The 25,705-nt window shown below is 54.2% G+C and overlaps 10 protein-coding genes across 10 annotated transcripts; 7 read left to right on the forward strand and 3 right to left on the reverse strand.

The window, feature by feature from the left end:
• The first annotated feature begins 1,560 nt into the window (after window positions 1–1,560).
• On the forward strand, window positions 1,561–4,847 carry C8Q71DRAFT_837829 (MFS general substrate transporter). The gene is made up of 23 exons (XM_047926474.1): window positions 1,561–2,009; window positions 2,075–2,318; window positions 2,367–2,375; window positions 2,431–2,498; window positions 2,550–2,564; window positions 2,630–2,658; window positions 2,708–2,737; window positions 2,799–2,817; window positions 2,878–2,897; window positions 2,957–2,980; window positions 3,031–3,105; window positions 3,178–3,251; window positions 3,305–3,384; window positions 3,433–3,481; window positions 3,537–3,608; window positions 3,662–3,738; window positions 3,790–3,832; window positions 3,890–3,914; window positions 3,968–3,982; window positions 4,043–4,101; window positions 4,151–4,343; window positions 4,402–4,535; window positions 4,592–4,847. Exons 1-23 carry the CDS (start codon window positions 2,007–2,009, stop codon window positions 4,777–4,779), a joined length of 1,545 nt encoding a protein of 514 aa, XP_047777501.1. The 5' UTR covers window positions 1,561–2,006; the 3' UTR covers window positions 4,780–4,847.
• On the reverse strand, window positions 4,848–6,910 carry C8Q71DRAFT_768260 (WD40 repeat-like protein). The gene is made up of 4 exons (XM_047924242.1): window positions 6,581–6,910; window positions 6,415–6,521; window positions 5,452–6,037; window positions 4,848–5,391 (listed from the first exon to the last, which is right to left on the reverse strand). Exons 1-4 carry the CDS (start codon window positions 6,812–6,814, stop codon window positions 4,975–4,977), a joined length of 1,344 nt encoding a protein of 447 aa, XP_047777502.1. The 5' UTR covers window positions 6,815–6,910; the 3' UTR covers window positions 4,848–4,974.
• A 166-nt stretch (window positions 6,911–7,076) lies between these two features.
• Window positions 7,077–9,155, forward strand: C8Q71DRAFT_768265 (peroxisomal dehydratase). The gene is made up of 10 exons (XM_047924243.1): window positions 7,077–7,233; window positions 7,285–7,363; window positions 7,417–7,422; window positions 7,478–7,617; window positions 7,671–7,770; window positions 8,137–8,207; window positions 8,256–8,439; window positions 8,492–8,745; window positions 8,809–8,927; window positions 8,990–9,155. Exons 1-9 carry the CDS (start codon window positions 7,180–7,182, stop codon window positions 8,863–8,865), a joined length of 945 nt encoding a protein of 314 aa, XP_047777503.1. The 5' UTR covers window positions 7,077–7,179; the 3' UTR covers window positions 8,866–8,927; window positions 8,990–9,155.
• A 2-nt stretch (window positions 9,156–9,157) lies between these two features.
• C8Q71DRAFT_859350 (uncharacterized protein) lies at window positions 9,158–11,339 on the forward strand (the record flags this gene model as incomplete). The annotated part of the gene is made up of 4 exons (XM_047927618.1): window positions 9,158–9,569; window positions 9,625–9,993; window positions 10,049–10,827; window positions 10,881–11,339. 4 exons carry the CDS (start codon window positions 9,158–9,160, stop codon window positions 11,337–11,339), a joined length of 2,019 nt encoding a protein of 672 aa, XP_047777504.1.
• A 108-nt stretch (window positions 11,340–11,447) lies between these two features.
• On the reverse strand, window positions 11,448–14,582 carry C8Q71DRAFT_137391 (hexokinase). The gene is made up of 14 exons (XM_047916518.1): window positions 14,387–14,582; window positions 14,294–14,329; window positions 14,149–14,239; window positions 13,297–13,369; window positions 13,030–13,241; window positions 12,963–12,979; window positions 12,803–12,914; window positions 12,537–12,740; window positions 12,381–12,479; window positions 12,179–12,327; window positions 11,899–12,115; window positions 11,777–11,841; window positions 11,660–11,718; window positions 11,448–11,603 (listed from the first exon to the last, which is right to left on the reverse strand). The coding sequence occupies exons 1-14, from the start codon at window positions 14,494–14,496 to the stop codon at window positions 11,557–11,559; spliced, it is 1,491 nt and encodes a 496-aa protein (XP_047777505.1). The 5' UTR covers window positions 14,497–14,582; the 3' UTR covers window positions 11,448–11,556.
• Window positions 14,583–14,624: 42 nt separating this feature from the next.
• Window positions 14,625–15,326, forward strand: C8Q71DRAFT_768281 (ribosomal protein L14b/L23e). The gene is made up of 3 exons (XM_047924244.1): window positions 14,625–14,755; window positions 14,809–15,165; window positions 15,216–15,326. The coding sequence occupies exons 1-3, from the start codon at window positions 14,729–14,731 to the stop codon at window positions 15,222–15,224; spliced, it is 393 nt and encodes a 130-aa protein (XP_047777506.1). The 5' UTR covers window positions 14,625–14,728; the 3' UTR covers window positions 15,225–15,326.
• Window positions 15,327–15,767: 441 nt separating this feature from the next.
• Window positions 15,768–16,851, forward strand: C8Q71DRAFT_137660 (uncharacterized protein). Its single transcript, XM_047916519.1, has 6 exons — window positions 15,768–16,346; window positions 16,402–16,410; window positions 16,461–16,528; window positions 16,578–16,592; window positions 16,639–16,667; window positions 16,724–16,851. Exons 1-6 carry the CDS (start codon window positions 16,106–16,108, stop codon window positions 16,791–16,793), a joined length of 432 nt encoding a protein of 143 aa, XP_047777507.1. The 5' UTR covers window positions 15,768–16,105; the 3' UTR covers window positions 16,794–16,851.
• A 185-nt stretch (window positions 16,852–17,036) lies between these two features.
• On the forward strand, window positions 17,037–18,856 carry C8Q71DRAFT_137672 (MFS general substrate transporter). The gene is made up of 11 exons (XM_047916520.1): window positions 17,037–17,099; window positions 17,156–17,480; window positions 17,543–17,614; window positions 17,666–17,742; window positions 17,796–17,838; window positions 17,893–17,917; window positions 17,970–17,984; window positions 18,056–18,114; window positions 18,165–18,357; window positions 18,417–18,550; window positions 18,618–18,856. The coding sequence occupies exons 2-11, from the start codon at window positions 17,330–17,332 to the stop codon at window positions 18,794–18,796; spliced, it is 948 nt and encodes a 315-aa protein (XP_047777508.1). The 5' UTR covers window positions 17,037–17,099; window positions 17,156–17,329; the 3' UTR covers window positions 18,797–18,856.
• Window positions 18,857–19,309: 453 nt separating this feature from the next.
• Window positions 19,310–21,999, forward strand: C8Q71DRAFT_710861 (major facilitator superfamily domain-containing protein; the record flags this gene model as incomplete). The annotated part of the gene is made up of 18 exons (XM_047920770.1): window positions 19,310–19,523; window positions 19,643–19,730; window positions 19,913–19,942; window positions 19,997–20,015; window positions 20,070–20,089; window positions 20,145–20,168; window positions 20,228–20,302; window positions 20,355–20,428; window positions 20,519–20,598; window positions 20,657–20,705; window positions 20,752–20,830; window positions 20,857–20,956; window positions 21,010–21,052; window positions 21,108–21,132; window positions 21,252–21,310; window positions 21,365–21,557; window positions 21,621–21,754; window positions 21,812–21,999. The coding sequence occupies 18 exons, from the start codon at window positions 19,310–19,312 to the stop codon at window positions 21,997–21,999; spliced, it is 1,494 nt and encodes a 497-aa protein (XP_047777509.1).
• An 816-nt stretch (window positions 22,000–22,815) lies between these two features.
• Window positions 22,816–25,464, reverse strand: C8Q71DRAFT_859355 (MFS general substrate transporter; the record flags this gene model as incomplete). The annotated part of the gene is made up of 21 exons (XM_047927619.1): window positions 22,816–23,003; window positions 23,066–23,199; window positions 23,260–23,452; window positions 23,505–23,563; window positions 23,619–23,633; window positions 23,686–23,710; window positions 23,765–23,807; window positions 23,863–23,939; window positions 23,995–24,066; window positions 24,122–24,170; window positions 24,226–24,305; window positions 24,361–24,434; window positions 24,496–24,570; window positions 24,630–24,653; window positions 24,716–24,735; window positions 24,785–24,803; window positions 24,865–24,894; window positions 24,942–24,970; window positions 25,026–25,040; window positions 25,098–25,165; window positions 25,224–25,464. The coding sequence occupies 21 exons, from the start codon at window positions 25,462–25,464 to the stop codon at window positions 22,816–22,818; spliced, it is 1,530 nt and encodes a 509-aa protein (XP_047777510.1).
• Window positions 25,465–25,705: the final 241 nt, after the last annotated feature.

Raw genomic sequence — 25,705 nt, forward strand, 5'->3', positions numbered from 1 at the left:
CATGCGCCCAACACGTTGTAACACGGTATCTGCGATACGGTGCGACCATTGGACCACTCCATTTGCGATACTCACCAACGAGTCGTAGTTCCGGTCTCAGACTTTGCACTACGATTGCTGCCAGGGTTCGTTTCGTCAGGACGTCCTCGTGGCACAGAGTGAGGTTGATTTGCAAAGCAGGGTATATTGAGGTGACCTAGGAGCTTCGCCACTGGCGATGGTGGTGGATCAAAGCAACGCGTTGCACACTCGTTTCGTTTCCCGGTTCCGCGTGTCGGGCCTGCGCCACTCCGCGTCGAGAACGGCCTGTGAGTCGAGCATCATGTGACTCAACCCCATGGATTGATGCTCAAGCGCTCACTGCAGACTCACACTACAGTCGATGAACTACCAGCAATGTTCGTCAGTGAGGGGTATCGATAAGTCACTGCAAAGGGGGAAGGCGCACCGGAGATGGTTTGAGTTGATGGTGCGCAGACTGATGGGGTCGGACAGGGATCGGATAGTGCTGAGTTCCACACACCGTGCATAACTTTTGCTCAGTGGCGAATATTGGCATGACTCCTCGAACAGCAAGAGGGTTAGGCCCTGTTCGGTTACTTACCTGGAGACGATTTTTTCGGCTGCCAGAAGAGCCAGCGTGCTTGCGCAAGCGGCAATGCTCCTCCAAAGAACTGTCCGTTAGTGGATGCATTCCCGTAGTATATGAGGCCGCTGTAAATGCTAGAGCGGAAGGTGAACGTCGCGCGTCAACCTAGGATGCTAAACCATAGCTTCACGATGCAAGATGTGATGACATGGCCATATTCGCAGTCGGATGAAGCCGCAATGGTGGGAACGGACGTATGTACGTGTGGGCCAACGAGGGGGCGAGGATTCTGACCCCCACGGTCCGTGTATGCCGTTCAATCTAGCCTAGGAGGGGTTCAGATCCCCCCTCCAAACGAGGGTTTTGACGAGGTCGACGGTCGAAAGGGCAGCAACCGAAATCAGCCGGCGTGTCGTAGAGATTTGCGGCACGAATTTAGGGTAGAACAAGCTGAAAAACGGCAAGGCATCCATTGATCAGAGATCTCTTTGCTGATCATAGATAACATGAACTCACTGGAAATCAGTCACCGTGCTCCTCATGGTCGGAACCCGTACGTAGTGCCTGTTAAAACATCTATGTAGTAACCCACCGTGATCACTCTGGAAACTCTGTTATGTTGTATTGGGGGCATTTCGCGGTGAAACATACCTCTTGCATCCCAGAACCTAGTACATAGAGACGTTCGAGCGAGTATATGCGTGTCAGTTCACCAACTCTCAGTGAATGAATAGTACCTACTGGTTTCGAACCTAACCATCGTCAGCCCTGCTACTTTTGTGAAAAAAAAACTTCTGGTGTGGGGGTCTCCTTCTTCTTTTGCTGTCAAGTCTTCGTCTCATCGTGCGTAATACTGCAATGAGAGTGAATAGAAACGCGTAAACGAGGCGCGAAAAATAGAGTGAGGCAAAGCACGTGACCGTGTTTCCCAGCGCTCCGAGTGCTCGTTCCCCATGATCAATATTGTCACTGTGACTTCAACAACCACACTTGCTTTGTCTAATGTACCTTCATGCTACAGCATGATCATGACACCGTGTCTCGTATCTCAATGCAATGCCAAGCACACAAAGTCAAAGTGGTAGTATCATATGTAAGCGTTTACGTCGTCTGTTCCCGACAATTTGCAGTTCATTGAAGGCGTGCTGAACCGTATCCTCGTAATGTCGTTTCATTTTCACACTTAGTGAACTACTGAAGACTACATGTGGCTTTGAACAGTTCCATAGGGTCATCTCGGTAGAGTCGGTAGGCTATGTACGCCGGGTCCTTTGCGATGATTGGGCATCACGCGACGCGCCTAGCGCTCTAACTGCACTCCTGATTGCTCTCCCGAGGATGCGATGGCACAGAACCAACGCGTTGTATGGAGCAACGGTCAGCTGGGTCGGTGTGAATATGGGATTGATGACATGGTATGGTACGATATATACCTGCTAGCCCTTCGGTCATGAACTTGAAGTCCTCTCACAGTGAGACTCTCAGGTGTCGTCTCTGCTTCGTACGACGAACATGCCGACCCGAGCCAACTCGACTGGGAGTGACGAAGGAGAGAAGGAAGATGTCAACGCGGTGGAGCATATTGCATCTCCAGGAGGAAAGGAGAACACGGGAAATGCAGGACCACCCATTCTTACGCCCGAGCAGGAGAGGAAGCTATGGCGCAAAGTCGACTTGCGAATCCTTCCAATCCTGACAATCATGTACTTGTGCTCGTTCATGGATAGAGGTAAGTCGAACCAGTTCAGTAGGAAGTCTATTCATCAGGCATTGACAGGAAATATTGGTACGCCATTCAAGCGAGTGTCGCTGACGGCGATACACATTCATATCTCGCTCAGGTAATGCGAAGCTACAAGGCCTAACGACGCAGCTAAATCTCACCGGGCACAAATACAACATCGCGCTGGTGAGCTTCTTTGATCGAGTATAATTAACCGTTGATAATAAGACCCGCTAGACGATGTATTTCATAGTGAGCTCCCACAGTCGGTATTCGCTACTGTTGAGGATTCGCACTCAACACGCATTTTTCATCAGCCATACTGTATTTTTGGCGTCCCAGCAAAGTGAGCGTCGCACCGAATGCAATTTCATAGCATCCTGATCCATTTGCAGCCTCGTTTTGAAGAAGTTCCGCCCTTCGCGGTAGGTCTTATGATCGATGCTGACCAGCGCTCCCTCTGACGACCCATTCACGTTCATTTAGATGGCTTCCTGGCATAACAGTAAGTGATCTCTTGCCGTGGGGAAGGCTCTGTTCATTCATGCTCTCTGCTGTTCCGTAGATCGTCTGGGGTATCATCATGTAGGTGCTTCTCCATTGGCATGCGTAGTCAGGAACTCCAACTGACCATCTCTCTACAGGACACTCATGGGGATAGTGAAGTCGTGCGTAATCTCGTCAAGCCTATCTCGAAATAAGTCGAACTTCCAGCCAGATACCCTCAATTAATAGGCGTACGAATTCTTCTCGGCATCTCCGAGGCAGGACTATTCCCTGGGGTAATGTACTAGTGGGTCTTGTCCGTCCCGCGCATCGTCGCCCCAAAGCACTAACAACACGTTGCTTGTCCCGCACCGTCCAGTATGACGCTGTGGTACCCGCGATACATGCTCCAATACCGGATAGCTATGTTCGAAGGCGGTGCTACCCTGGCAGGTAGACATGCATAACCTGACTCGAGCTGCGAGGAGAATAACACATGTGTTCAGGAGCGTTCTCGGGGCTATTTGCCTATGGTATCTCGTTCATGTCCGGCACTGCAGGCTTGCTCGGGTGGTCCTGGATCTTCGTAAGTCACGTCGCCTTGTCGAAGCTCCTGTCTGATCATACTGTATAGATTCTAGAGGGAATCTTGACTGCTATCGTCGGCGTCGCAGCTTGCTTCAGTGAGCCTGTCTCCCGAGAGATGTGCACCGATCTTGGAGTTAATACCGAGCTCAGTCCTCGTCGATTTCCCCGATACCGCGAAGTTCCTCACTGAAGAGGAGCGAGCGTTTCTCATATTCAAGAAGAGTGAGTTTTCGGCCAATAAACCGACACAGCGTATCTGCTGAATATGTAAGCAGAGTATGACAACTCGTCCGTCGGAGAGGAAGAGCGGTTTGAGCTACAACATCTGAAAGCGGCAGTACTTGACTGGCAGGTGCGCATTCATGGATGGCATGTGCAAGCTTACTGACAATCCGCGCCATAGATCTGGATGCAAATCATGGTTTACTTTGGCATCGTTGTTCCTCGTAGGTATTCCTGAGATGTCACCCTCAGACAGGCTCTGACACTTGCGCTCGTTTGAGTGTATGGCATATCCCTCTTCCTTCCGTGAGTCGCTGATCTGTCGCTACGCCCATTTACCAGGCTTAAGTCTCGTTTAGATCCATCATCAACAGGTGCGTACCCCGCTGAGCAGGTAGAGTGTCCAGTCGACGAGTCTCGCTCCTCTGTGCCAGCTTCGGATACAACATTGCTATCAGCGAGCTGCTTACCGTCCCGCCTTACGTCTGTGGAGGTAAGCCTTACGCCCGCCTCCTCCATAGCGCCATTGACACCCAGCATAGTCATCACACTCATCGTCTTCGCCGTATTGTCCGACATGCTCAAGATGCGCTCGCCGTTCATCCTCGCCGGACTGCTGATGTGTCTGATCGGTTTCGCGATCAACATATCCGACGCCGCGGTCGGTGTCAAGTACTTCGGGACGTTCTTCTGTGTCTCTGGAGCGTATGCAGCGCTCCCGGGTGTCGTCGCGTGGTAACGACCTTGCTATACCTCGCGCTGTTACCGCGTCTGACAGTGATGTGTACGCTAGGCTCGGCAACAACCTCGCAGGGCAGTATAAACGAGCGGCAGGTATGGGGATCCAGATCGGCATAGGCAACTTCGCGGGGGCGATAGCCAGTAACATATACCTCTCGCAGGATGCGCCGAGATACATACTGGGACGTAAGTATCCTTCCGGCTGGGCTACAATTGCATGACCGCACTGACCTGCTCCGTAGATGCTCTCGAGCTGATGTTCATTGGCATAGGTCTCGTATTCTTGCCCTTGACCGTTCTGGCGTACAGGTCGATCAACAAGCGGAGAGACCTCGAGCAGCGCCGATTGGACGAGCGAGGTGTGAAGTACACTGTCGAAGAGCTGCGAAGAATGGGAGACCGCGCCCCCGATTTCAGATATACCCTGTAGGTACCCGGGGCTATACGAGGCACACTGTAATGCATGTCACGATCTCGAGGCACCCGCCCTATTATCTGGTGAAGCAGAAACAATGATAGTATTTTCCACTGTGCATGACTGCTGCCTTGGTCTACGCCGTCGACTTGTCACCTCAGCACCACACAGAGCACTATCCGCGTGCAAGCAACATTCTCACTAACCCCTCTAGTTGCCGAGGAACATGCGGCCGCCTTCGCCGACACGCCAGATCTCCACGCCGCCCTCACCCCCAACGCCAACGACGCCCCGCGCCCAGTCGACGCTCAACACTTTCTTCCCCTTCTTCTCCGAGCCCTCCCACACCCTAAAGCTCGTCACCGCGCTCTTCGTGCTGCGCAGGTCCCACAGGCGGACGATGCCGTCGTACGCGCCCGTCAGCAGCTGGTGCTCCGCACCGGACGGCGGCGGCACAGCGACGCACGAGGGCGTCGCGGGGTGGAGGAGCGATGCGGCCGAGGCGGAGATGTTCGTCGCCGCGGTGCGGAAGTCGTACTGAGACACGGTGCGGTCGGTCGCGCATGCGAGCGCGGACGTGCCGGCGGGCGTGAGCGCGAGGTCGAGGAACGGCTTCGAGGACGCGGCCTGACGGATCCGTCGTCAGTATCGCGGCGGGGCTGCGAGCATGCGAGGGAGGAGGCTTACGATCGTCTGTGTGCACACGCCGTTCTCGACGTCCCACACCCGGATGGTCGAGTCGAACCCGCAGCTGTACGCCTCCTGGGCGGCGCCCTCGCCCCGGCCGAAGACCGCCTTCGACACGCGCGCGGTGTGGCTCTTCAGCACGGATAGCGGCGCCTTACGTTTGGGGCGCGAGGCGTCGTCCTCCACGCGCCGCCGCTTCTTCCTCTCGGCCGGCTCGTCAGCGGGTACTTCGTCTGACGCGGGGATGGATGTGTCCCAGACGCCGATGAGCCCGTCCCAGGAGGCGGTGAGGAGGTGCGAGCCGGATGCGTTGGCAGATATTGACGCGAGCGGGGCGGTGTGCAGGTGTAGGGATGTGACGGTCTGCGACTCGACGGGCTTGGAAGAATCGGACGGGAGCGAGAGGGTGGTCAGGCGTGCGGTGAGGTCGTGCGACGCGCTGGCGATGAAGTGTTTTGAAGAGGAGGACAAGGGGACGAGGCAGATGGACGTCGTTGGTGCTGTGTGAATGGCAGCGCTGTGCAGGAGCTTTTGGGAGTAGTCGAACGTGCGGATGGTTCCGTCGTAGGACGCCGTGAAGAGGTACCTGCGCACTAGTCAGCGCTCATTGTTCGGGCGATCGTGCAGCGGCCCTCACGCAGGCTCTGGCAGGGTATCGTCACATTGAGTGTCTTACACACCGCGGGTAAACCAGGTTGTTTGGACTCCGAAAATGCTACGAACATCTGTCCCTCATGGGAACCTTTTCTGAGATTTGACGGACCCAAAAACGCTCCGAAAACGCGTGTTTTGGTCGAACATGCCCCAAACATGCTGAGTTGGCTGCAACACACCATGTTCTGAAGATGTTCGGAGCCCAGACACCCTCAGAAAAGGTTCCCAGGGGGACTCCAATCTTTGTAGGGTCTTCGAAGTTCCAAAACGCTCGTATGCCCACTGCGATAACAGTTTCCATTGACATACCCAGGTAATTGACATGAAACAGACGAAACCCAGTCTTCATGCGGTAATGTTGACATCTTTTGCGGCGGCATCACCGACTCAAAGTATTCAATCTCCAATGTCTCTTCCTATAGCATACTCTCGGTTAATATCCGGAAATATCAATCACGTTTTTCGTACGACGCACCTCCCCGATACCCTTCTCCGCGCACCATTCCGCCAAGGTGCCTCGGAGGATCTCTCCCCGCACTAGGAAGTCGAACGGAAGAGGTTTTGGCAGAGACAAAGCTTTGTTTACAAGCTGCGACAGTTGGTAACGCTTCCATGATGTTGGAATCATAAACTTTTGTGACGGTAAGGGGTACGCTGTCTGAGTGGTGAAGACCACAGGGTGGGAGGTCTCCGCAGAGGTCGAAGCCATATTGCCAGTGGAAGTCGGCGGAAGTCTAATCTGTTAACGAGGAAGCAGTAGACTTGTCAATTGGACAATGAGGAGGAGGAGGATGAGGAGGAGGATGAGGAGGAGGATGAGGAGGAGGATGAGGAGGAGGATGAGGAGGAGCCTGGAGGAGGAGAAAGTCAAAAGCGTTTTGTCACGCCGATCGCGTCGCGGTCACGCGCCTGGCGTCACGCGCCGCGGTGCGATCAATCATGTGCCACTGACATGTGGATGCCTACGCATTGTCGGGATCGTTTCGCACCTCCTCTCCCCGGAAATGCCACGCCTTCTCCCCGCTGATATAAACGCGTGAACAACTGCCATCTCTGCACATCTCTACCCCTACAATGTCGGGCGTTGACCTTGCCAAAGCTGTCGGGTACCAGCAGGAAGACAAGCCAGTACGTATGAATCCGACGAGTGCGATCGACCAGTCTAACTCGTGTACACAGGTGGCTTGGAATCAAAGAGACCTCCTAGTCTACGCGGTGGGCATTGGCGCGAAGAAGGATGACTTTTCGCTGGTGAACGGTGAGCACTGCGTCGGGAACACTCAGCCGTGTACAACTGACGGGACATTGCAGAACTTGGTATGAAGCCCGCGACCCTCCGTGGTCAGGGGTACTGACGCTGGAACTATCCAAGACAAGGCATGGGCACCGTTCCCGACGTACCCCGTCGTCCTTGGCTTCAAAGGCACGACCCAGGATGTGGTCGACTTCCGGCAGCTCATGGCAGGTGGCAAGCTGACTCCCGGCCTGCCCAAGCTGAACCCGGACCGCGTCGTAAGTCTCAATTGCGCGCGAACGTGATGGCTGCCATACTCAAGTATGTCTAGGTACATGCCTCGCAGAGCATCGAGATCCTCAAGCCACTTCCGGCGGTGAGCGGACCTGGATGGAAGCTGAAGAAACGCAACACCGGCGTGACAGAGAACAGTGAGTCTTGTTGCGGCTCTAATCAGAATGATCATTCCAGCAGTCGTCCTCGTCGCGCACAGCGTGCTATGACTGCTCGGCCAGGGAAGTCATGACGCCGACCTTGTGTATGCAGCGGACGTGTAGGCCAGCTTCAGGCTGTGTTGCGACGTTACACGGAGGGTTGACGTGTCCGGCCCGGATCAGGCCCCGCAGGGCTAGAGGAACCATGTCCGGATACTGACACAGGCCTCCGCCCTCATGAACGTCGATTTTGTCAGTCATACTCCCTCAAATGGACGGATTTTGTCCGGATTGGGATCAGGCCTCTCCCCCAATTGATAGGGGTCCTCTCTCGTCCACGGACCAATGCTGACTGCGTTACAGAGACTGGTCTGCTTGTCGAGGAAGAGACTATCCTGGTTGACCCACAGGGGACACCCTACGCAAAGCTCTACGTGCGCATCTGTCTGCTACTCACTCGACCCGATGCTGATCTTGCGCAGTCTGCGGCATTCAACCTCGGCGCGCGACCCACGGGCACCAACTTCTCCAAACGCATCGCCGGTCCGCCGCAAGCGAAGCCCGTCCCGAAAGACAGGAAGCCCGACTGGGTCATCCGGGATCAAACCACCCCCGAGCAAGCCGTCCTCTACCGGCTCAGTGGCGACTACAACATGTTGCACATCGGTGCGCCTCCCCGCCTCCCCCTGCTTCGCGCCCTTGCTGACCCTTCCCTTAGACCCGAGTATCGGCCAGGCGTCCGGCTTCGGCGGGGTGATCCTGCACGGCCTGGCGACATACGGCTTCGCCGCGCGCGCGCTCGTGTCCGCCATCGGCGGGAACGACCCGCGGTCGCTGCGCTTCTACGCGGTGCGCTTCACCGCGCCCGTCAAGCCGGGAGACGCCCTCGAGACCTCGGTGTGGGAGGTCGGCCCCGGCCCTGACGGTACGACGGAAGTGACGTTCGTGACGAAGAACGTGACCACCGGGAAGGTGAGTGCTGTTGTCCCTTTTCGCGGGATAGGTGGACGATGGTGGTACTTACGTGCTTGCTAGGTCTGCCTCGGTGCTGGGGTTGCGTACATCAAGAAGCTGGAGAAAGGAAAGCTCTGATTGTTGGATATCTCGGTCCTATGTTCCCCTCTGTATTGGTTACCTGCGCTGCCTTCAACAAGGTGAATTTGTATCGTCTATGTGCGAGGAGCAGGCGCCGCTACAAGCATGAAATTGAATACAGGAATGGCTAGAGCCTAGAGATGCAGCTGGGCATCTACTCACATAAGTACTGCAGGGTGTGTAGCCTTGTTGCGTCAGCAGCGGCCAGCGAATGAGGGGCGTACATAGCATGTGACCGACGCGTCGGTGGCGCGAGTCGAACGCGTATTCCTCTTTATCTCTGACCACCATGTCCTCTGCCTCGTCGCGCAAACGGCGCATACATGATGTATATGCTGAGGATATTGATATGGATGACGCTGTTGCGAGGCCACCCACCTCCAATCTCCCACTAGTCGGCTCTAACGGACGCAACGGGTCTGCCGCGAGTCCAGTCGATGATAGCTGCCCGAGTAGCATTGGACGTGATGCTCCTAGGGAGCTGCTGCAGCCTGTACCTGCGCCTTGGAGGGGAGAGCGTGCGGCGCGCGGGATCGATTTCCGAGGACATTCCAGTTTAAAGAACTTTCTAAATGCACCTCTCCCTGCTACGGGGCCATCGCAGAACTCCAACAACGCGGCCGCGGGTTCCAAATCGCAGCAGCGTCCTGAATACGACAGTCTATGGTCGGAGGATACGGCGATCCCTCTCTCTCCGCAGGGTGAGTCCTGCATTCATCGGTCGGGAGACACTCCGCTGAGCGGGAACCTTCCCAGACTTCTTCATCCTGACCACGAGGAAGCTTGCGTGGAAGATGAAGAGGCCACCGCAGCCTTTGGTCAATCCCTCGGCCGCCTCGACAGGACGCGCACAGCCGCAGCCAGCGCGTCCGGCACCTGCGGGCGAGCAGGCTTCTGACCCGGGCAACGCACATCGCCATGTGACTTCCCAAGGAGATCCAAATGTCGCAACAAGCATCGCCGCCAATGCGTCTTCGTCTCGTACGGGGGAACCACTGGGCTCTTCTCGCCCATCCGACACACCGCATGTTCCTGTGTCTCAGGCGGCCGCGGATAGCCAGTCGCAGCAGCATACAGTCAGTCATGACGGGGCATGTCATACCGGCACCGCTGTCACGCCCCAGGGTGGGTATCTTCATATTCTATCGAAGAGTACCCCGTTGAGCGAGAGCATTGCCAGAGTTCTGCGGACAGACTGGGACAAACCTTGCGCGGCCGATGAACATGACGCCAAACACTGTTGACAGTTCTGTAGTGGCCTCAGGGCATGCTTCCACGAACGCGCCTTCCACCGATACGGGCGAATCACACGGATCCTCTTCCTATCAATTTGGCACACCGCGTACTGCCGAATCTCAGATCAGTGTCAGTAAGAACAATGTACACACAATGCAGGCGACCACATCTGCACAAGGCGCAACTACGCAGATCGGGGCCAGTCAAGCCCTCCAGCGATCTGCCACCAATACATCGCCTCAGGCCCAAGGCTTGTCCAACATACCAACAGAAGCGCTTGCCACCATGGCTCGCTCTGCCACTGCATCCGCCGTTCAGGGCTATGCCACTCACGGCGCCGCCGAACCAGAATCGCAGGTCACACAGGGATCAACAGCCAAGGTGGATGACGCCGTCGTGCCACACCCAGCCGTCGCACGGCTTGTCAAGCCCCCGAAAGTCGCGAAGAAGGTCCCAGAGATGGAACACACCGCGTTCGGCGCACTTCTGCGAAGCTGTTCGTCAACCGACCTTGGAGAGGCTGAGGAGGCCGTGACGAAACTCAAGGAGATCGCGAAGGGCGAAGCGGGCGCGGCGCGGGTGTATGCGCTCACCAAGCAGATGGTCGCCAGTCGCCACTCGGAGTTCGTGCGACGCATACAGGCGGAGGGCGTCGAGCTCTTGGAGGCCGAGCTCTTCCTCAGGTGGTTCACGGATTGCCTCGATCTAGTGAGCCTCATGACCGTACGTGCTCGCAGGCCACTTGACTGTGATCGCTGATATCAAGCGACGTACAGAGTGTGCTGTGGCCCAACTCCTCATTAGCAAAGGGGATGGCTAGGATCGCGTTTGCGTTCGCATCCGCGCTGTTCCATCTGCAGAAGGACGGCGGCATCTTCGACGTGACCTGGCAGCTTCTCCCATCCTCGTCCTCATCCACCGACAGTGCTCCGAAGAACATCACAAAGCCCAAGACACCCGCGGACGATAGCCGCGTGCTCGACGCCGCGGCCGACATGAAAACGATCATGGCCCGCTTCGACAAGGACCTCGCGACCGTCATCCACCGGTACAAGGCGGAGAACCGCGGGAAGGGCGTGACGATGCGCGCGTGCGAGAAGCGGCTGAGTGCGGCTGTGGTCGCGTTGGCGGCCAGGACGGCGATAGGTGAGTTTGAGAGCTGCGCAGGGTGGATGCAAATCAGCGAGCGGGCGCTGGCGCATTGGGCGCGGATGATGGCTAGCAAGGCGCCGTGAAAGCAGCGGCGTGCACATCGAGACGATGCATCGTTCATTCGGGAAAACGGAAGATACCAGTCAAGTGTACACATACAGGGGACGACAACACCGGTACCGTACATAATTACACTCTTCGGGGTTTGCATCTATCGCTCCGCACTGCGCTGCTCTAGGATAGCCCCTGTGAGCCACCCATTCCCTCCTTGCGACGACATGGATTGCAGTGGTCAGGGCCTCAGACGTTAGGGTACAAGTTGGCGAGCTTCCGCTCCTTCGTCATCGCTGGTGAGGTAGTGGTAAGGGTAATGCCATGCTTTCGGTCCAGGAGCCAGACGTACCCGCGATGATCGCAGCGCCGATACCACTGCCATCCTCAGCGTGGCATGTCACGATGTTCCTGTATTCGTGCTTAGCATCGTAACTGGACAGTAGCGTCGTGGAAACCTGCTACTCACTTGCCCTTCTCGCCGAAGATATCCTGCAAACCTTCATGGACCCTATCTGCGAACCCGGGGTATTTCTGCCCAAGGCACAGCTTCAGTCCCTGTGCTTCGCAAAACCGAACTCTTGAGCTCACCTTGTATAGTGACCCGTCCGCACCGACCGCACATCCCTCCTCGAGGTAGCCCATCTTGCTGACAATCGCAGCAATGCCGCATGCGCTCAGCCGCGCTGCGCGACGGCCGACGAGCTTCGCGAGGGCGCGGAAGAATTGGCGCTCCGCGAGTGTCGTCTCTACGGCGAAGAAGTGCGTGAAGATGCCGATGATCATGAGCAGCTCGTCCGTCGGGTCACTACGCAGATCCGAGTCAGTAAGTTTTATGGCAGTGGTGTTGGCAGCAGGAAAGGGGACGCACCTTTCCATGAGCGACAGGAAGGCAGTATCGAACGAGTATGGGATCTCGAGCTTGTACGTGTTCTGTCCCAAGAAGAGCACACCCTCGTCGATCAGCTCACAAATGATGAGGCGCAAGATCTCGCCAAGGTATCGGCCTGAGATTAGTTTCTGCATGTGATGTTATGTTATCTGCCATAAAAATGGGGTATGAGAGAATGCACCTCGAAAGCCTGCTCGCCGGGCTTGTTCGACTGCTCGTCAATGGTCTGGTCGTACTTCGTCCTCGGCAAATTTTCGTGCTCGAACGAATCAAACGCTCCCTACGTCGACTGGTGAATTCCAGAGCGACTGACCTATGCGCCGCAACGTCGACCTACCCACTCGCAGTTGATGGCCATCTCTGCATCCGGGTCAATCCCGAGGCCAGCGATCTTGGGGATGTCGCCAACGCGCTCCATGTACGCAGCGTTGCAGCCCGTACCGAAGATGCACGCAATACGCGTCTTCGGGTTCACGTAGTGCGACGCGATCAGCGTGCCCGTTGTATCGCATGTGAGCGCGACAATCTCTGCCGGCACTTGCTATATGGCCCCCCCCCCCCCCGGAGTCAGTCATGCTCGAGCGGGAAACAGTACCAACGCACGTATTTCTCAAGCGACTTGCGGAACATGGCGACGACGTCATGGCCTTCCGTGTTGGGTGCGCCGAAGCCCTTTGTCCACCGGATGAGCTCGCCGTGGTCAATCCGATCTTGTCTGCTCATGGGTTAGTGAGGTGACGGCAGGCACAGATACCCTACTTACGAGCAAGGATACGAGAACTACCGCCGCCCAATCAGACCGGATCGTCACGAGGACACTGAGGACGCACCGTGAAACCAAGCGGCAAGATGCTGTCCTTCTCGATGATCCCTCCACTGATGTTGGAGTCGATGAACGACTTCATGCACTCCGCGCAGAAGTCAAAGAGTTTCTGGCCGTCGTCCTGTTTCTGCTCCTCGGACAGACGGTACTTTGATTGTGTGATCTCGAACTTGCCCTCGCCTTCGAGGGTGACGAGACACACGCGGAGGTTGGTGCCGCCTGGAAGAACAATGACGGTGAAAACGTGAACCTGTCGTGATCTCTGCTCACTGACCGAGATCTAGGGCGAGGTAATTTCCTCGTTCCTGTCCCGTTGGCCAGCCGAAGACATAAGTGGGTATCATGGGCTAGATGAATCAAATGACGATGAGCATGGTGACTACAGCAAGCTATAGTCGTCAACATGGAAGCAGTGCATCGGACTGGTCGACTTCGTTGGGCTCCTCGTGCAACCAAACAAGCCTGCCGAGGGACAGGCTTAGACAGAGCAATATTAGGCGGTCTCGCGATACTCTACATGCCCGAGCTCCTGGCCAGTGCTCCATCCAAGAATGAAGAGTCACTAATTGGGCACCGCACTGGCACCGCGGAAGAGTGCCTGTCATGCACCAGCCCGAGCTACGAATGTACAAGTGTGTGTGGAATTGAGGACGATGACGACTGCTCGCTGACTAGCCCCGGCTGCAAGTTCGACAGTCCGGCAGTCATAAAATAGCGTATGGGGGCCACTTTTCGTACTCCAAGTTCATACTGCTAGCGCCCAGCTCGGAGTATGCACATACGGAGAACCGTTGAGCCTTTGTTGGTCCTGTTGTAAGATGCGCTGCCGGTCGTCTTCTCAGACTCGCTCCCTGTCGATGCTACCGTTGTGGTAGAATCTGGGTAAGAGCACAAGAGAGACCGGCAGACATTTTACGCCCGTGCACAGGTCCCAAGCGGGAGTTCAGCAATATGGGTTTGCTGGAATAGGCCTCCTGGTCGCCTGTCTACCGGCGGCAGGCCCATCATCCCGAGATACTCGGAATAGAACACTGGTGGATTTCCCCGAGATCGCAGAGCGCGCTGTGCGCACGGCTAGAGGCGCGCATGTCCGCACGACGCAAACGCAAGAACAAAGAATACGCACCACTATCTGGTTGTGTTTCGCGAGCCCAATCTCGAGTGTCTCCTTGAAAGCCTCGACGATGATACGCATGCGCTGCGGGGTTAGCGTGAACCTGCGTGTGCTTCAGCCGTCCTGGAACAGGTCGTGTCTCGCAGAGCTTGCTTACAGGCTCTCGTATTTGCGGAGGTGATCCGCCATCGTCCTGAGCTCGAATGCACTCGCTCAGCGTCGCGGACGTGCACACGGACTGACGACGTACTTCTTGGTCGCATGGGGGAGATCCTCGGCCTCGCTGGTCCTGGTGTGGAACGCGAGGGTCTGCCCAGTGGGCAGGGCGACAGTGCCGCTTCCACGACGTGAGGGAGGCATAGTAGACGATGGAGGAGGAGAACAAGAAGAAGGGCGACCTCAGCAGTGCGGGGACGAGTCCAATGACGTCCCAAATCGGGACCGACTAATAATCGATCTCGAGTTTCATAAAGCCCCGGTTATAACTTACCCCAGCGCCGTAGTGTCATTTCAAACTCCGAAAGCCTCGTCAACGAAGGCTTCATAATGTGTATCCCAGCGACACGGACGTTCTCCTCAAACCATCTCGAGGATGATTGGTCTCAAGAGCACGCTCAACGTTCGTCACCTTCTCTTTCAACTCTTCAGCTAGAATGATGAAGGGTTCCACAGGTCATTGACAACTCAGGGGCCCTCCTCATCGAGTGTGTCAACGTCCTGAAGCAAAAGGTCAACAATGGCTGGGGCAGTGTCGGTGACGAGATTGTGTGTGTGGTCAAGAACGCGCGACCAATGCCCGAGGGGCTTCCAAACGGCATCAAGGTGCGAAGAGGAGACGTCCGACGTGCGGTCATCGTTCGCACGAAAAAGGCCGTACGGAGACCAGACGGGCGGTTCATCAGGTTTGACGACAATGCCGCGGTCCTTCTCAATAACAAGCGCGAGCTCCTGGGGACGCGTATCGGTGGCATCGTTAGTGCGGACCTGAGGATGAAGGGGTGGGCGAAAGTCATTAGTTTGGCTCCTAAGGTGTGTACTGCTCGGACTCGAGTGCCTCGTCACCGCTGATCCTGGTTTAGGTTGTATGATACATGCTCGCCTAATTTCATGGCTTAATATCTCTTTACCGTATGCGCGCGGTGTACTGGAACATCTCACCCAAATGTTTGAGTGACTCGCGTCTCGTCCAGGCTTCGCTGGGTATGCTGAAAGCTCCATGGGCCTAGGTCAAGTCCACGGAATGTCCTGACAGGATTCAGAATCGCTCAGGACTATCAGGTCTTCATCTCACGCATGCTCTCAACGGCTTCCAGAGGAACAACGTGATTTGAGGGTCTTCGGATAGGCGACAGTGTTACAGGCACAAGTTTATCGCAAGCCCGACCCATGGCTATTGAAGTCGCGTGCGTCGATCTCTTCCCTGTCAAGATGTGATCCAAACGAGACAATATTGCTGGGTTCAGGTTGTCATCCCCAGATGGACTCGCGCTCACGACTGTTGCTTTCGTGTATACCTTCATGTGCGTAGTCTAACACTGGTGGACAGCGATCCAGCTCATTTAATCACCCGGTCATGGGTGACTTCCATTGGCATTCAGCCGACCTCCATCTCCATCTCCATTGACCATCATAATGTCCCGATTGTGTTCTATCTAGCTCTGGAAGAAGCTGGTGAGTTTACGCCGTAAGGACGGCGGAAGGCCTCCATGGCATCCCGTCGGAGAGACTGCTGGCATTCCACCAAGGCTGTCTTCCATTCTACAACTCAACATCTTGCTTTCGGGCGTATTCTACGGCTTGCTTCCTTGTCCGACCGGAGGTAGCGCAAGAGCAGATAGCGGGGTAGGTTCACGAAGTCATGACTTCTCTGCCAAGTGCTCTCAAATCTTCCTGTTCGTTCACCCTGGCAGAGATATTTAAGATGGAGTTTAAGTATCCTGGCGTATATGTACTGTACTCTTCCTAGTGCATGGGATACTACAAGATGTCCGAACGACACAGCACCATCGACAGCGTCGACGTCGCCAAGATAGAGCTCGACACCGTCCGTACAGCAGGCGTACTGTCAGGCTATGGCAAAGACGCGGAAGACGACTTACTGTCTGCACCTACGCTTTCGCCTGCAGAGCAGAAGAAGCTCTGGCGCAAGGTCGACATACGGATCGTTCCAATACTCTCGGTTATGTATCTATGCTGTTACCTAGATAGAGGTAGGCTCCATAAATGTCTCATGTCGTATGCCCCGATGATATAGCGACGCGACAGGAAACATCGGTGCGTTATTGCGTCCCTTCATCTGTGCAGGGGTTAACATCATGGGAAAGGCAACGCGAGGCTTCAAGGTCTTACAACTCAGCTGGACCTGACGGGAAACAGATATAACATCGCTTTGGTGCGTCGATTCTGTGCCTGACATGACGGTCGGCACTGATAAGCGGCAGACAATGTTCTATATTGTGAGCTGGCTCCATGGTATCTCGGCTCGTCCCTCATGTTCGCCAGCCGTATTGTCTATTCGAGCCGCCAGCGAAGTGCGTATTGCGATGCATGTGTCGAAGTACCGAACTGATACTGTCTCTGAACGAAGCTTGGTACTCAAGAAGTTTCGGCCATCGAGGTACAACGTTCTGACTTCATGCCTCACGGCATCACGCTGATACATCGCAAAGATGGCTTCCGGGCATCACTGTGAGTGCTTCGAGTGGATGCTACGATGGTTCTTGGTTGACTTGGAGTAGCTTGCATGGGGGCTAGTTCTGTAGGTTGAGCGAAAACCCGATCAGTACTCTTCGTCTCATGCGTTTTCAGGACACTCATGGGACTCGTGAAGAGGTCCGTCGAATGATATACGAGGCGATCCTTAAGCTCACCACTACCTCGTACATCAGCTACCCCCAGCTAGTAGGAGCGCGTCTTTGCCTCGGCTTTGCTGAAGCAGGGATATTCCCCGGTGTGGCATACTAGTATGTCGCCGAGAATGAGTTGGCACTATCCTGTCACTAATCCGTTTACTGAACAGTTTGACGCTCTGGTATCCTCGTCATATGGTCCAGACTCGCCTCGCTCTGTTCTGTGGTGGCACTACACTCTCTGGTACGCTTCGCAATGTGTTACGTCTCGCTCGTATCTCGCCTTACCGTTAGCTCTACTTGAAGGCGCATTTTCCGGGATCCTCGCCTACGGCATTTCGTTCATGTCAGGTACTGCCGGGTTGCTTGGCTGGTCTTGGCTCTTCGTATGCAATGTTCATGATCCCGCTCGTACCGATGTCACTGACGCAGTGTCTTTCGCTCAGATCATTGAAGGAATAGCGACGATTGTTGTGGGAACTGTCGCGTTATTCGGTGGGTGGATACATACAGACTGTAACGTGTTTCCGAATCTCACAAACCCCATGCATCTTCAGTATTGGTAGACTTCCCAGAGACGGCTGCGTTTCTCACCGATGAAGAACGTGCTTTTATTGCTTGGACGAAGAGTACGTGCGTTTTGAATCCACGGCATGCGTGTGTCTCAATGAGTACTTTAGATGTTGACAACTACGCTATCGGAGAGGAAGAACATTTCGAAATGCGCCATGTGACTGATGCTTTGCTGGACTGGCAGGTAAGTTAAGTTTGCTCTCGATCATTGAAGTAGTCGCTCAGGCTTCTCCGTAGATCTGGCTGCAAATTATTCTGTACTGGTGCATCTGCGTGCCACGTAAGGCTTTGCGTTGACTAAAGGACAATCGCACTGAGAGGAGAATTGATAAAGTAAACGGGATGGCACTTTTCCTACCGTGAGTATCAGTGTGCATACAAACCAAGTTTCGCTGAACAAGCGTATTCAAGGTCTATCATTGATGGGTATGATTCCCGTCTTCCACTTTCAACACGTCAGAGCCTACTGAGCCATGAACTGTACTACCGATCATTAGGTTTGGCTATGGTACGGCGGTGAGCCAGCTACTCACTGTTCCGCCATATACCTGCGCCAGTAAGCAGCAAGCAGCTGGGAACTACGTCTTCCTGAAAGAATGATTACAGCGATTGTACTAGTTGTATTCGCGATCTGGTCCGATCACATCAGGCTACGTTCACCCTTCCTTTTAGCTGGTCTACTGATCAGTCTCGTTGGATTTGTGATCAATATCTCTGACGCACCCACTGGTGTCAAATACTTCGGGACATTCTTCTGCGTGTCTGGTTCATACGCAGCTTTTCCTGGAGTTGTTGCATGGTACGTCTCATCATCCCGTACGGCGTGCCACACTGCGATTCATACCATGCGATGATCAGGCTTGGCAACAACCTCGCTGGTCAGTACAAACGTGCAATCGGAATGGCTCTTCAAATCGGTATCGGAAACTTCAACGGCGCTATTGCCAGCAACGTGTACCACTCCCAGGAAGCACCACGGTACATCATGGGACGTACGTCGGCTCGTCATTCGTTCTCCTGTCTCCGTCTTTCGTCTGACCGTCCCTGATGGACCCCCAGATGGTCTTGAGATCATGTTCATCGGTGTCGGCCTGGTGGTTTTGCCTGTCATTGTCATGCTATACAAACGGGAGAACGACAACGCACTGGCAGAAATGGAGAAGGGCGTGGTCACGTATAGCGACGAGCAGTTGCGACGGATGGGAGACCGCGCTCCGCAGTTCAGGTACATGCTATGACTGCACGAAATTGGCGTGTACAAGCTACTAGGTCGGTCGACGATCTCGAAAAACCAAGGCGTACCGATTAACGTGTCCGTCAGGTCCAAGCTATCTGATTCCTTGGCTTCGAGCTCAATATGAGGCCTGTATAAACTTGGTGTATACCATCTTGATCCTTACCTCGGAATACGTGCGCTGGCCTTCTAATTCGTCCTACCACATGGCTCGCCCGGCGCTTGTGAGACATCACAAACACGGCGTCTGCGGCTCCTCCGAAGCTCATGTGGTCATGGAGGTGGCTACCGTTCTTCCAGTGGACTTGCTGGAAGTTTATGTGGTACGTCCTCATATCACGCAATCCCGTAGCAAAGAGCCGTGACATCGCTAGCGGGATGCAGAATCGAGGCCTCCGTTGCGGGTTATAGCTAGAGGTATGTGTGATGGAGTTGGATCTCTGGCCCCGCTGCCGCGGTCTTGTCTTGCCAAAGTCTCCTGAAGTTCAGCATCGAAGTGACCTCGCTTTTGATAGGCATGTCGAGGGCACCGAGTTCCTCTGAGAGCATTGCAGAGAAGGCGGATAATGTCCAGATAATCGATTCTTCACCAGGCCCGACGCCCAAGGATGCAGAACCGGTGTATCATCCATCTCTGACTCCGCTGCAGGAAGCGAAGCTATGGCGCAAGGTTGACTGGCATATCTTACCCATTCTTACCGTCATGTATCTTTGCTCTTTCCTGGATAGAGGTGGGTCGTCTCGTGGCTAGCTTCCGTAGTATATACTAACATCGTGCTCGACAGGAAACATCGGTACTGTACAACTGACGCTCGCTTCGGTGATCCTTCTAACCTTGCCTGCGTATAAGGGAATGCAAAACTGCAGGGAATCACAACCCAGCTAGATCTGACAGGGAATAAATATAACATTGCCCTGGTACGTGGTCGTCTAACGTAGTACTGATTCCAAACTAACATGTTTCCAGACCATGTACTTCATCGTGCGTATGGGTTTGATCAAAATTATTGGCGTTCACACTGACTCTGCTGCACTTATAAGCCATATTGTTTGTTCGAATGCCCAGCAAAGTACGTATATTCAACGTATAAACGTGACACTACGCTCATCGAACGCCTAGTTTGGTCCTCAAGAAATTGCGGCCATCCAGGTAGAAACGTTGCACATTGAATGACTTGTCCTATCTCTCACAATACATGATTAGATGGCTCCCAGGCATTACGGTGGGTTAACTCGAGTACCGATCTCGCGCGTTTTTAACGGTACCTCGTTCGCAGGTCGTTTGGGGTGTGATCATGTGACCGTTCACCTTCTTGACTTGTTCGTTGTCGAACTCATTCGTCTGTAATTAGGACCCTGATGGGACTCGTGAAGACGTGAGTCATGAAAAAATAAAGCCCTTTAACTGTGTATTGACTCTATCACGGTCTTTCAGCTATCCCCAACTCGTTGGTGCACGCGTTTGCCTGGGAGTCGCGGAAGCTGGGCTGTTTCCCGGTGTCGTGTGGTAGTGCGTCACATCATTGCTCTTGCGCTCTGTATGGGACAACGGAGCATCACAGCATGTCAATATGGTATCCGCGTCATATGCTACAATTCCGAGTGGGGTTGTTCTACGGTGCCGCGACTGTCGCCGGTACGTCCACCATCATGATCTGCTCTGCGTCCGCTTCGTTGCCATGGACCCATCGGAGTTGTCTGATTGATATTGGCTGTTCACGGGAAGGTGCATTCTCCGGCGTCCTCGCATATGGAATTTCATTCATGTCTGGGACCCGAGGCCTGCTTGGATGGTCCTGGATCTTCGTACGTAACGATATTCACCGATATGCATGTCAGGGCTAACGTGTACGTTGATGCAAAGATCCTGGAGGGCATTGCTACAGTCGTCGTTGGGGGTGTAGCATTCCTTGGTGAGTAAAGCCACATTGTCGTACTTTATCCCGCTGACGTCCAAAGCAGTCTTAGTAGACTTCCCGGACACGGCCGAGTTCCTGAATGAGGATGAGCGTGCATACCTGATATGGCGCAAAAGTACGTGAACATGACTAAGCGGCAGAAGAGGAGTACGTTGACATGTCTGCCAGAATATGATAATTCGACGGTCGGGGAAGAAGAACACTTCGAAATGAGACATCTTACAGCGATTGTCTTAGATTGGCAGGTACGTCTGTGTCTGCATATTAGCACAAATTTCACAGCCGGACAAATGGACAGATATGGATGCAAATCCTCGTCTACATGTCGATTGTCGCCCCGCGTACGTTGTCACATCTATTGTGAAGCACATTCCGATGCACATTTTTACATGCAAGTCTACGGAATTTCGCTGTTCCTACCGTGAGTGCCTTCCTAGACCTCAGTATATGTAACTTACAGTCAGCCTTCATAAGATCTATCATCAACGGGTGCGCACTCACCCAATGTCCCGTTCATGCCATCTTTGAACGGGCGCATAGATTTGGTTATGGTACCGCAATCAGTCAACTTCTGACTGTGCCACCCTATATCTGTGCAAGTAAGCTAGTGTCCCTTACGAGGCAACGCTTACATAGCTAATCCGCATATGAAGCGATCGTTCTCATGATATTCGCTTTGTGGTCCGACCACTTGAAAATGCGCTCGCCCTTCATCTTAGCAGGACTATTGATGTGTCTTGTCGGCTTCTCCATTAACATTTCCGATGCGCCCATAGGAGCCAAGTACTTCGGAACCTTTCTCTGCGTGTCCGGATCGTACGCTGCATTTCCTGGAATTGTTACCTGGTATGTGCTCAGTGTTGCTCGTAATTCTCCTGAATCAGCCTGCGGTGCTTATCGTGTTATCAGGCTCGGTAATAACCTTGCAGGCCAATACAAGCGGGGGGTAGGCATGGCGTTCCACATCGGTATTGGGAACTTCTCCGGTGCGATAGCAAGCAACATATACCTCTCACATGATGCACCCCGGTATATCATGGGCCGTACGTAGCACACGTTCCATACCTGCTTGGTGCTCCTTTCTCATTCGATGGGTTCAGACGCACTGGAACTCATGTTCATTGGGATCGGCTTGGTATCCCTTCCAATTACTGTCCTGGCGTACAGACGAATCAACGCACGACGAGACGCCTTGCAAAGAGAGTTAGGAGAGAAGGGCGGCATCTACAGTGCTGATGAGCTGCGAAGGATGGGAGACCGCGCTCCGGATTTCCGCTACACATTGTAGATGATGTTGTCATCAAGTAGTAGGTGTGGAGTAACAGGCGGCAGACTACATCCCATGATTGTACACGCTGAACTCAACAAGCATCTAGCCTGTTTTCTGGTCAAAATCCGAGGTCTTCGGCAAACAGAGATGGCCGATGTGCTCTTCTTCGAGTTGCAAGATGCACGCCCCGTTTGGTTCGCATGATAAGACCGGTGTTAAGTAGGACATTGACTGTTCAGCGGTTGTGGACTCGGTCTCATGTAAGTACAAGTTACTGGTGCCGGCGGTGAGGTTTTAAACTCTGCAGCCCCCCTGGGTGCTCACATGTCTATTACAGGGTCATGAACGCTATTTAGGTTATGTTGTAGTGGTTCTTCGATGTCAACGATGCGTCTTCGGATTTATTAAACCTCACGATAAGAAGGTCGTCTAGCCACGCCGCCATCTGCGACCACGTACTGACTCTACTACTGAGCCACTTTCCTCGAATCTTGACAAGAGCCACTTCGTCCACCATCAATATTGCAAATGTCGAAGTCACCGAGTCCTACTACCAGCATCCTCAGAATAGACACTTTGCAGCCCGAGTGCAAGAACGAAGGCGTAGTAGGAATACCTTCGCCGCCAGACCTTACTTTACAGTAGCAGAAGACACACTGGCGGAAGATTGTTGCGAGGCTGTTGCCGATCCTCACACTCATGTACCTATTCTCGTACCTGCCAGTAAACGAGATTGGTTTTCAGCAACGCATTGATCGCACTCGACCATTGCGAGCGATTTCTCGAAGGATCAACTACTCGACGGACACGCGCAGCAATTTTTACAGTCACCAATTACAGGGTGTAGCGGAAGTCCGGAGCGCGGTCGCCCAACCTCCGCAGTTCTTCGTCCGAGTACTCAATACCCTTCTCCGCCATGGCCCGCTGCATCTCGTCTCGCTTTGCGTTCTCCCACCTGTACAAGCCGACGAGAATCGGGAGGTTCACGAGGCCGATACCGATGAACATCAGTTCCAGTGCATCTGAGCGTCGCGAGGGGAATGAGCTATTTACGCTCGCCCGAAAAGACGAAGAAGTTACGCACGGCCCATGATATACCGCGGCGCGTCCTTGGACAGGTAGATGTTGCTCACGATCAAGCTGGCGAGGTTGCCTATGCCGATTTGGACGGCCATGCCGACACCACGCTTGTACTGACCAGCCAGGTTGTTCCCCAGCCTGAGGAAGTTTCGTATGATCGAACGTCATGGTAAAAATATGGACATAGCTACGACGTACCATGAGATGACACCGGGAAGTGTGGCGTACGACCCTGCCGCACAAAGGTAGGTCCCAAAGTACCTTGCTCCGATGCTCGCGTTGGAGATGTTGATCGCGAATCCAACGAGACACATCAGGAGTCCGCCAAGTATGAAGGGCGAGCGAAGTTTGACATGGTCGGACCAGATCGCCACGATGATCAGCACGATTGCTTTGAGAGGATGAGTTTGGCAAGCGTGGATGGATGCCGGACGCATACGTACTCGCGACAATGTACGCAGGGACGGTCAGTAGCTGACTGATGGCGGTGCCGTACCCGAAGCTAGTAACATGGGATTGTTTGAACGTGAAGACCTGTTCAGGAGCGTGGGTCATACCCATTGATAATCGAGCTGGTGCAAGGATGTTAGCATGAATGCGTCTGTCGTGTAACTGCAAACTCACGGGAGAAACAGCGAAATTCCGAGCACTACTCAGCACCATCGTCAGAGATGGCAAATTTGTCAGGCTGTGAGCGACGTACTAGGCGCAACAATGGTCATGAACATCAGCATCTGTAACCACACCTATAACGCCGCCCGTCAATCAACTATATGCGAGGAACAAATCGGCCGTTGTTACCTGCCAGTCACACAACGCGGACTTCAGGTGGCGCATCTCGAAGTGCTCCTCCTCTCCGACAGAAGAATTGTCATACTCTGTGAAATGACAATTATTAGCATCGCGCCCCACGGCTGCTCACTTGTCACTCACTCTTTCTCCAAGTGAGATACGCGCGCTCCTTCTGTGTCAAGAACGTTGCTGTATCCGGGAAATCGACAATAACTAGGCAGGGAAGGATCAGTTGCGTCCCGAATTGATGTTATCCCCCTATACTGACCAAAGAACGAGATGATAGAGACGACCATAGTCAACAAGCCTTCTATGATCTGAAGAACGTACGGTCTAGATGAGCGCTTCGTGATCAACCGACGTCGTACGTACGAAGATCCACGACCATCCTAACAGACCCCCAGTTCCCGACATGAACGAGATACCATACGCGAGGACGCCCGAGAAGGCACCTGTTGGCGGCAGTTATCAGATCCTCCTCCGCAGCTCAGAGAGAGCTATACGCACCAGCGGCCGATGCTCCTCCATAGAACAGTCCGATGCGAAACTGAAGCATATGGCGAGGATACCATATTGTCATGCTGTTGTAAGCACACGAAGTCAACGACGGACAGCCGATCCCCGCACTTGGTGTGAACGCACTAGTAGACCACGCCGGGGAAGAGACCAGCCTCTGCGATTCCAAGACAAATCCGAACGCCGACAAGCTGCGGGTAGCTGAGGCGCGGGGCACAGTCAGATCTCGTCGCTGACGGACGGAGATTGAGGGTACACACGTCTTCACTATACCCATCAATGTCCTCAGGGATGGGACATAGTCAGCACATCCGAGCGGACGTGTCATGTAGTGGGATTCGCTCACATCACGATGCCCCACACCACCTGGAGGAAGGGTCAGTAGGGCTGCACCGCTACTCTGAACATTTCTCACAGTTATCCCTGGAAGCCATCTGAAATGGGTCCGTGAGCACCGGGAAACTTGGACAGAATGGTGTCAAGCATGACCGTTACCTGGATGGCCTAAACTTCTTCAGGACGAGACTTCCCGACAGTCAGCAACACGACGGAGTAAGTATGGGACCGCCTACTTCGCTGGACATTCGAGGAGGCAATATGGCTTGAAACGTTGATCGTCAACAAAGAGCTGTCAAGGACGGAAAGCGAGGACATACAATATAGTACATTGTCTTGCAGCGAAGGCACATCAGCATCTGAAGCCGTGATGTATCTTTCACTTCACTGACCAGAGCTATGTTGTATTTGTTCCCTGTGAGGCCGAGCTGTGTGACCAGCCCTTGAAGCTTCGCGTTTCCTGGTACAAGCCTGAGTACTTGCTTCTCGGAATGCAAATGATGAGGGGATATTCTTACCGATATTCGCTCGGTCCAGATATGAACACAAGTACATCACCGTCAGAATGGGCACGATGCGCAGGTCGACTTTCCGCCACAATATCCTCTCCTCTTCAGCTGTGAGAGTCGGCGGCCCGAGCGCCTTGTCTTCCGCGTCGCCCAGGCTCAACGTGCGGTCTGCCGGGATCTCCACAATGTCGCTCTCGACCTTTGTCGGAGCAAGGCTTGAGGCTAAACTTGACCGCTTCTGACCATGCATCTTGGACGAGTACTAGTTGCTTGAATTGTGCGTTGACTCGGACGGGGACCTTCGCAGCTGGGGGTTAACTTGCGATCGAGGACGACTTGCGCCGCGTCAGCGCTCTCCAGTACTGCAAGCGACATCCTTATCTCGAGCACCAAAGGCGCGAACGTAAGATGGAAGCTCTACATCACTCGGGCTCCCGCTCTACGGAGCGTTCGACCTTCTGAGGCACTTCTGGCAAACCTAACCGAATGGA

Source organism: Rhodofomes roseus (assembly GCF_022264815.1).
Source record: "Rhodofomes roseus strain CIRM-BRFM 1785 chromosome Unknown C8Q71scaffold_14, whole genome shotgun sequence".
Classification (NCBI taxonomy): Eukaryota; Fungi; Basidiomycota; class Agaricomycetes; order Polyporales; family Fomitopsidaceae; genus Rhodofomes; species Rhodofomes roseus.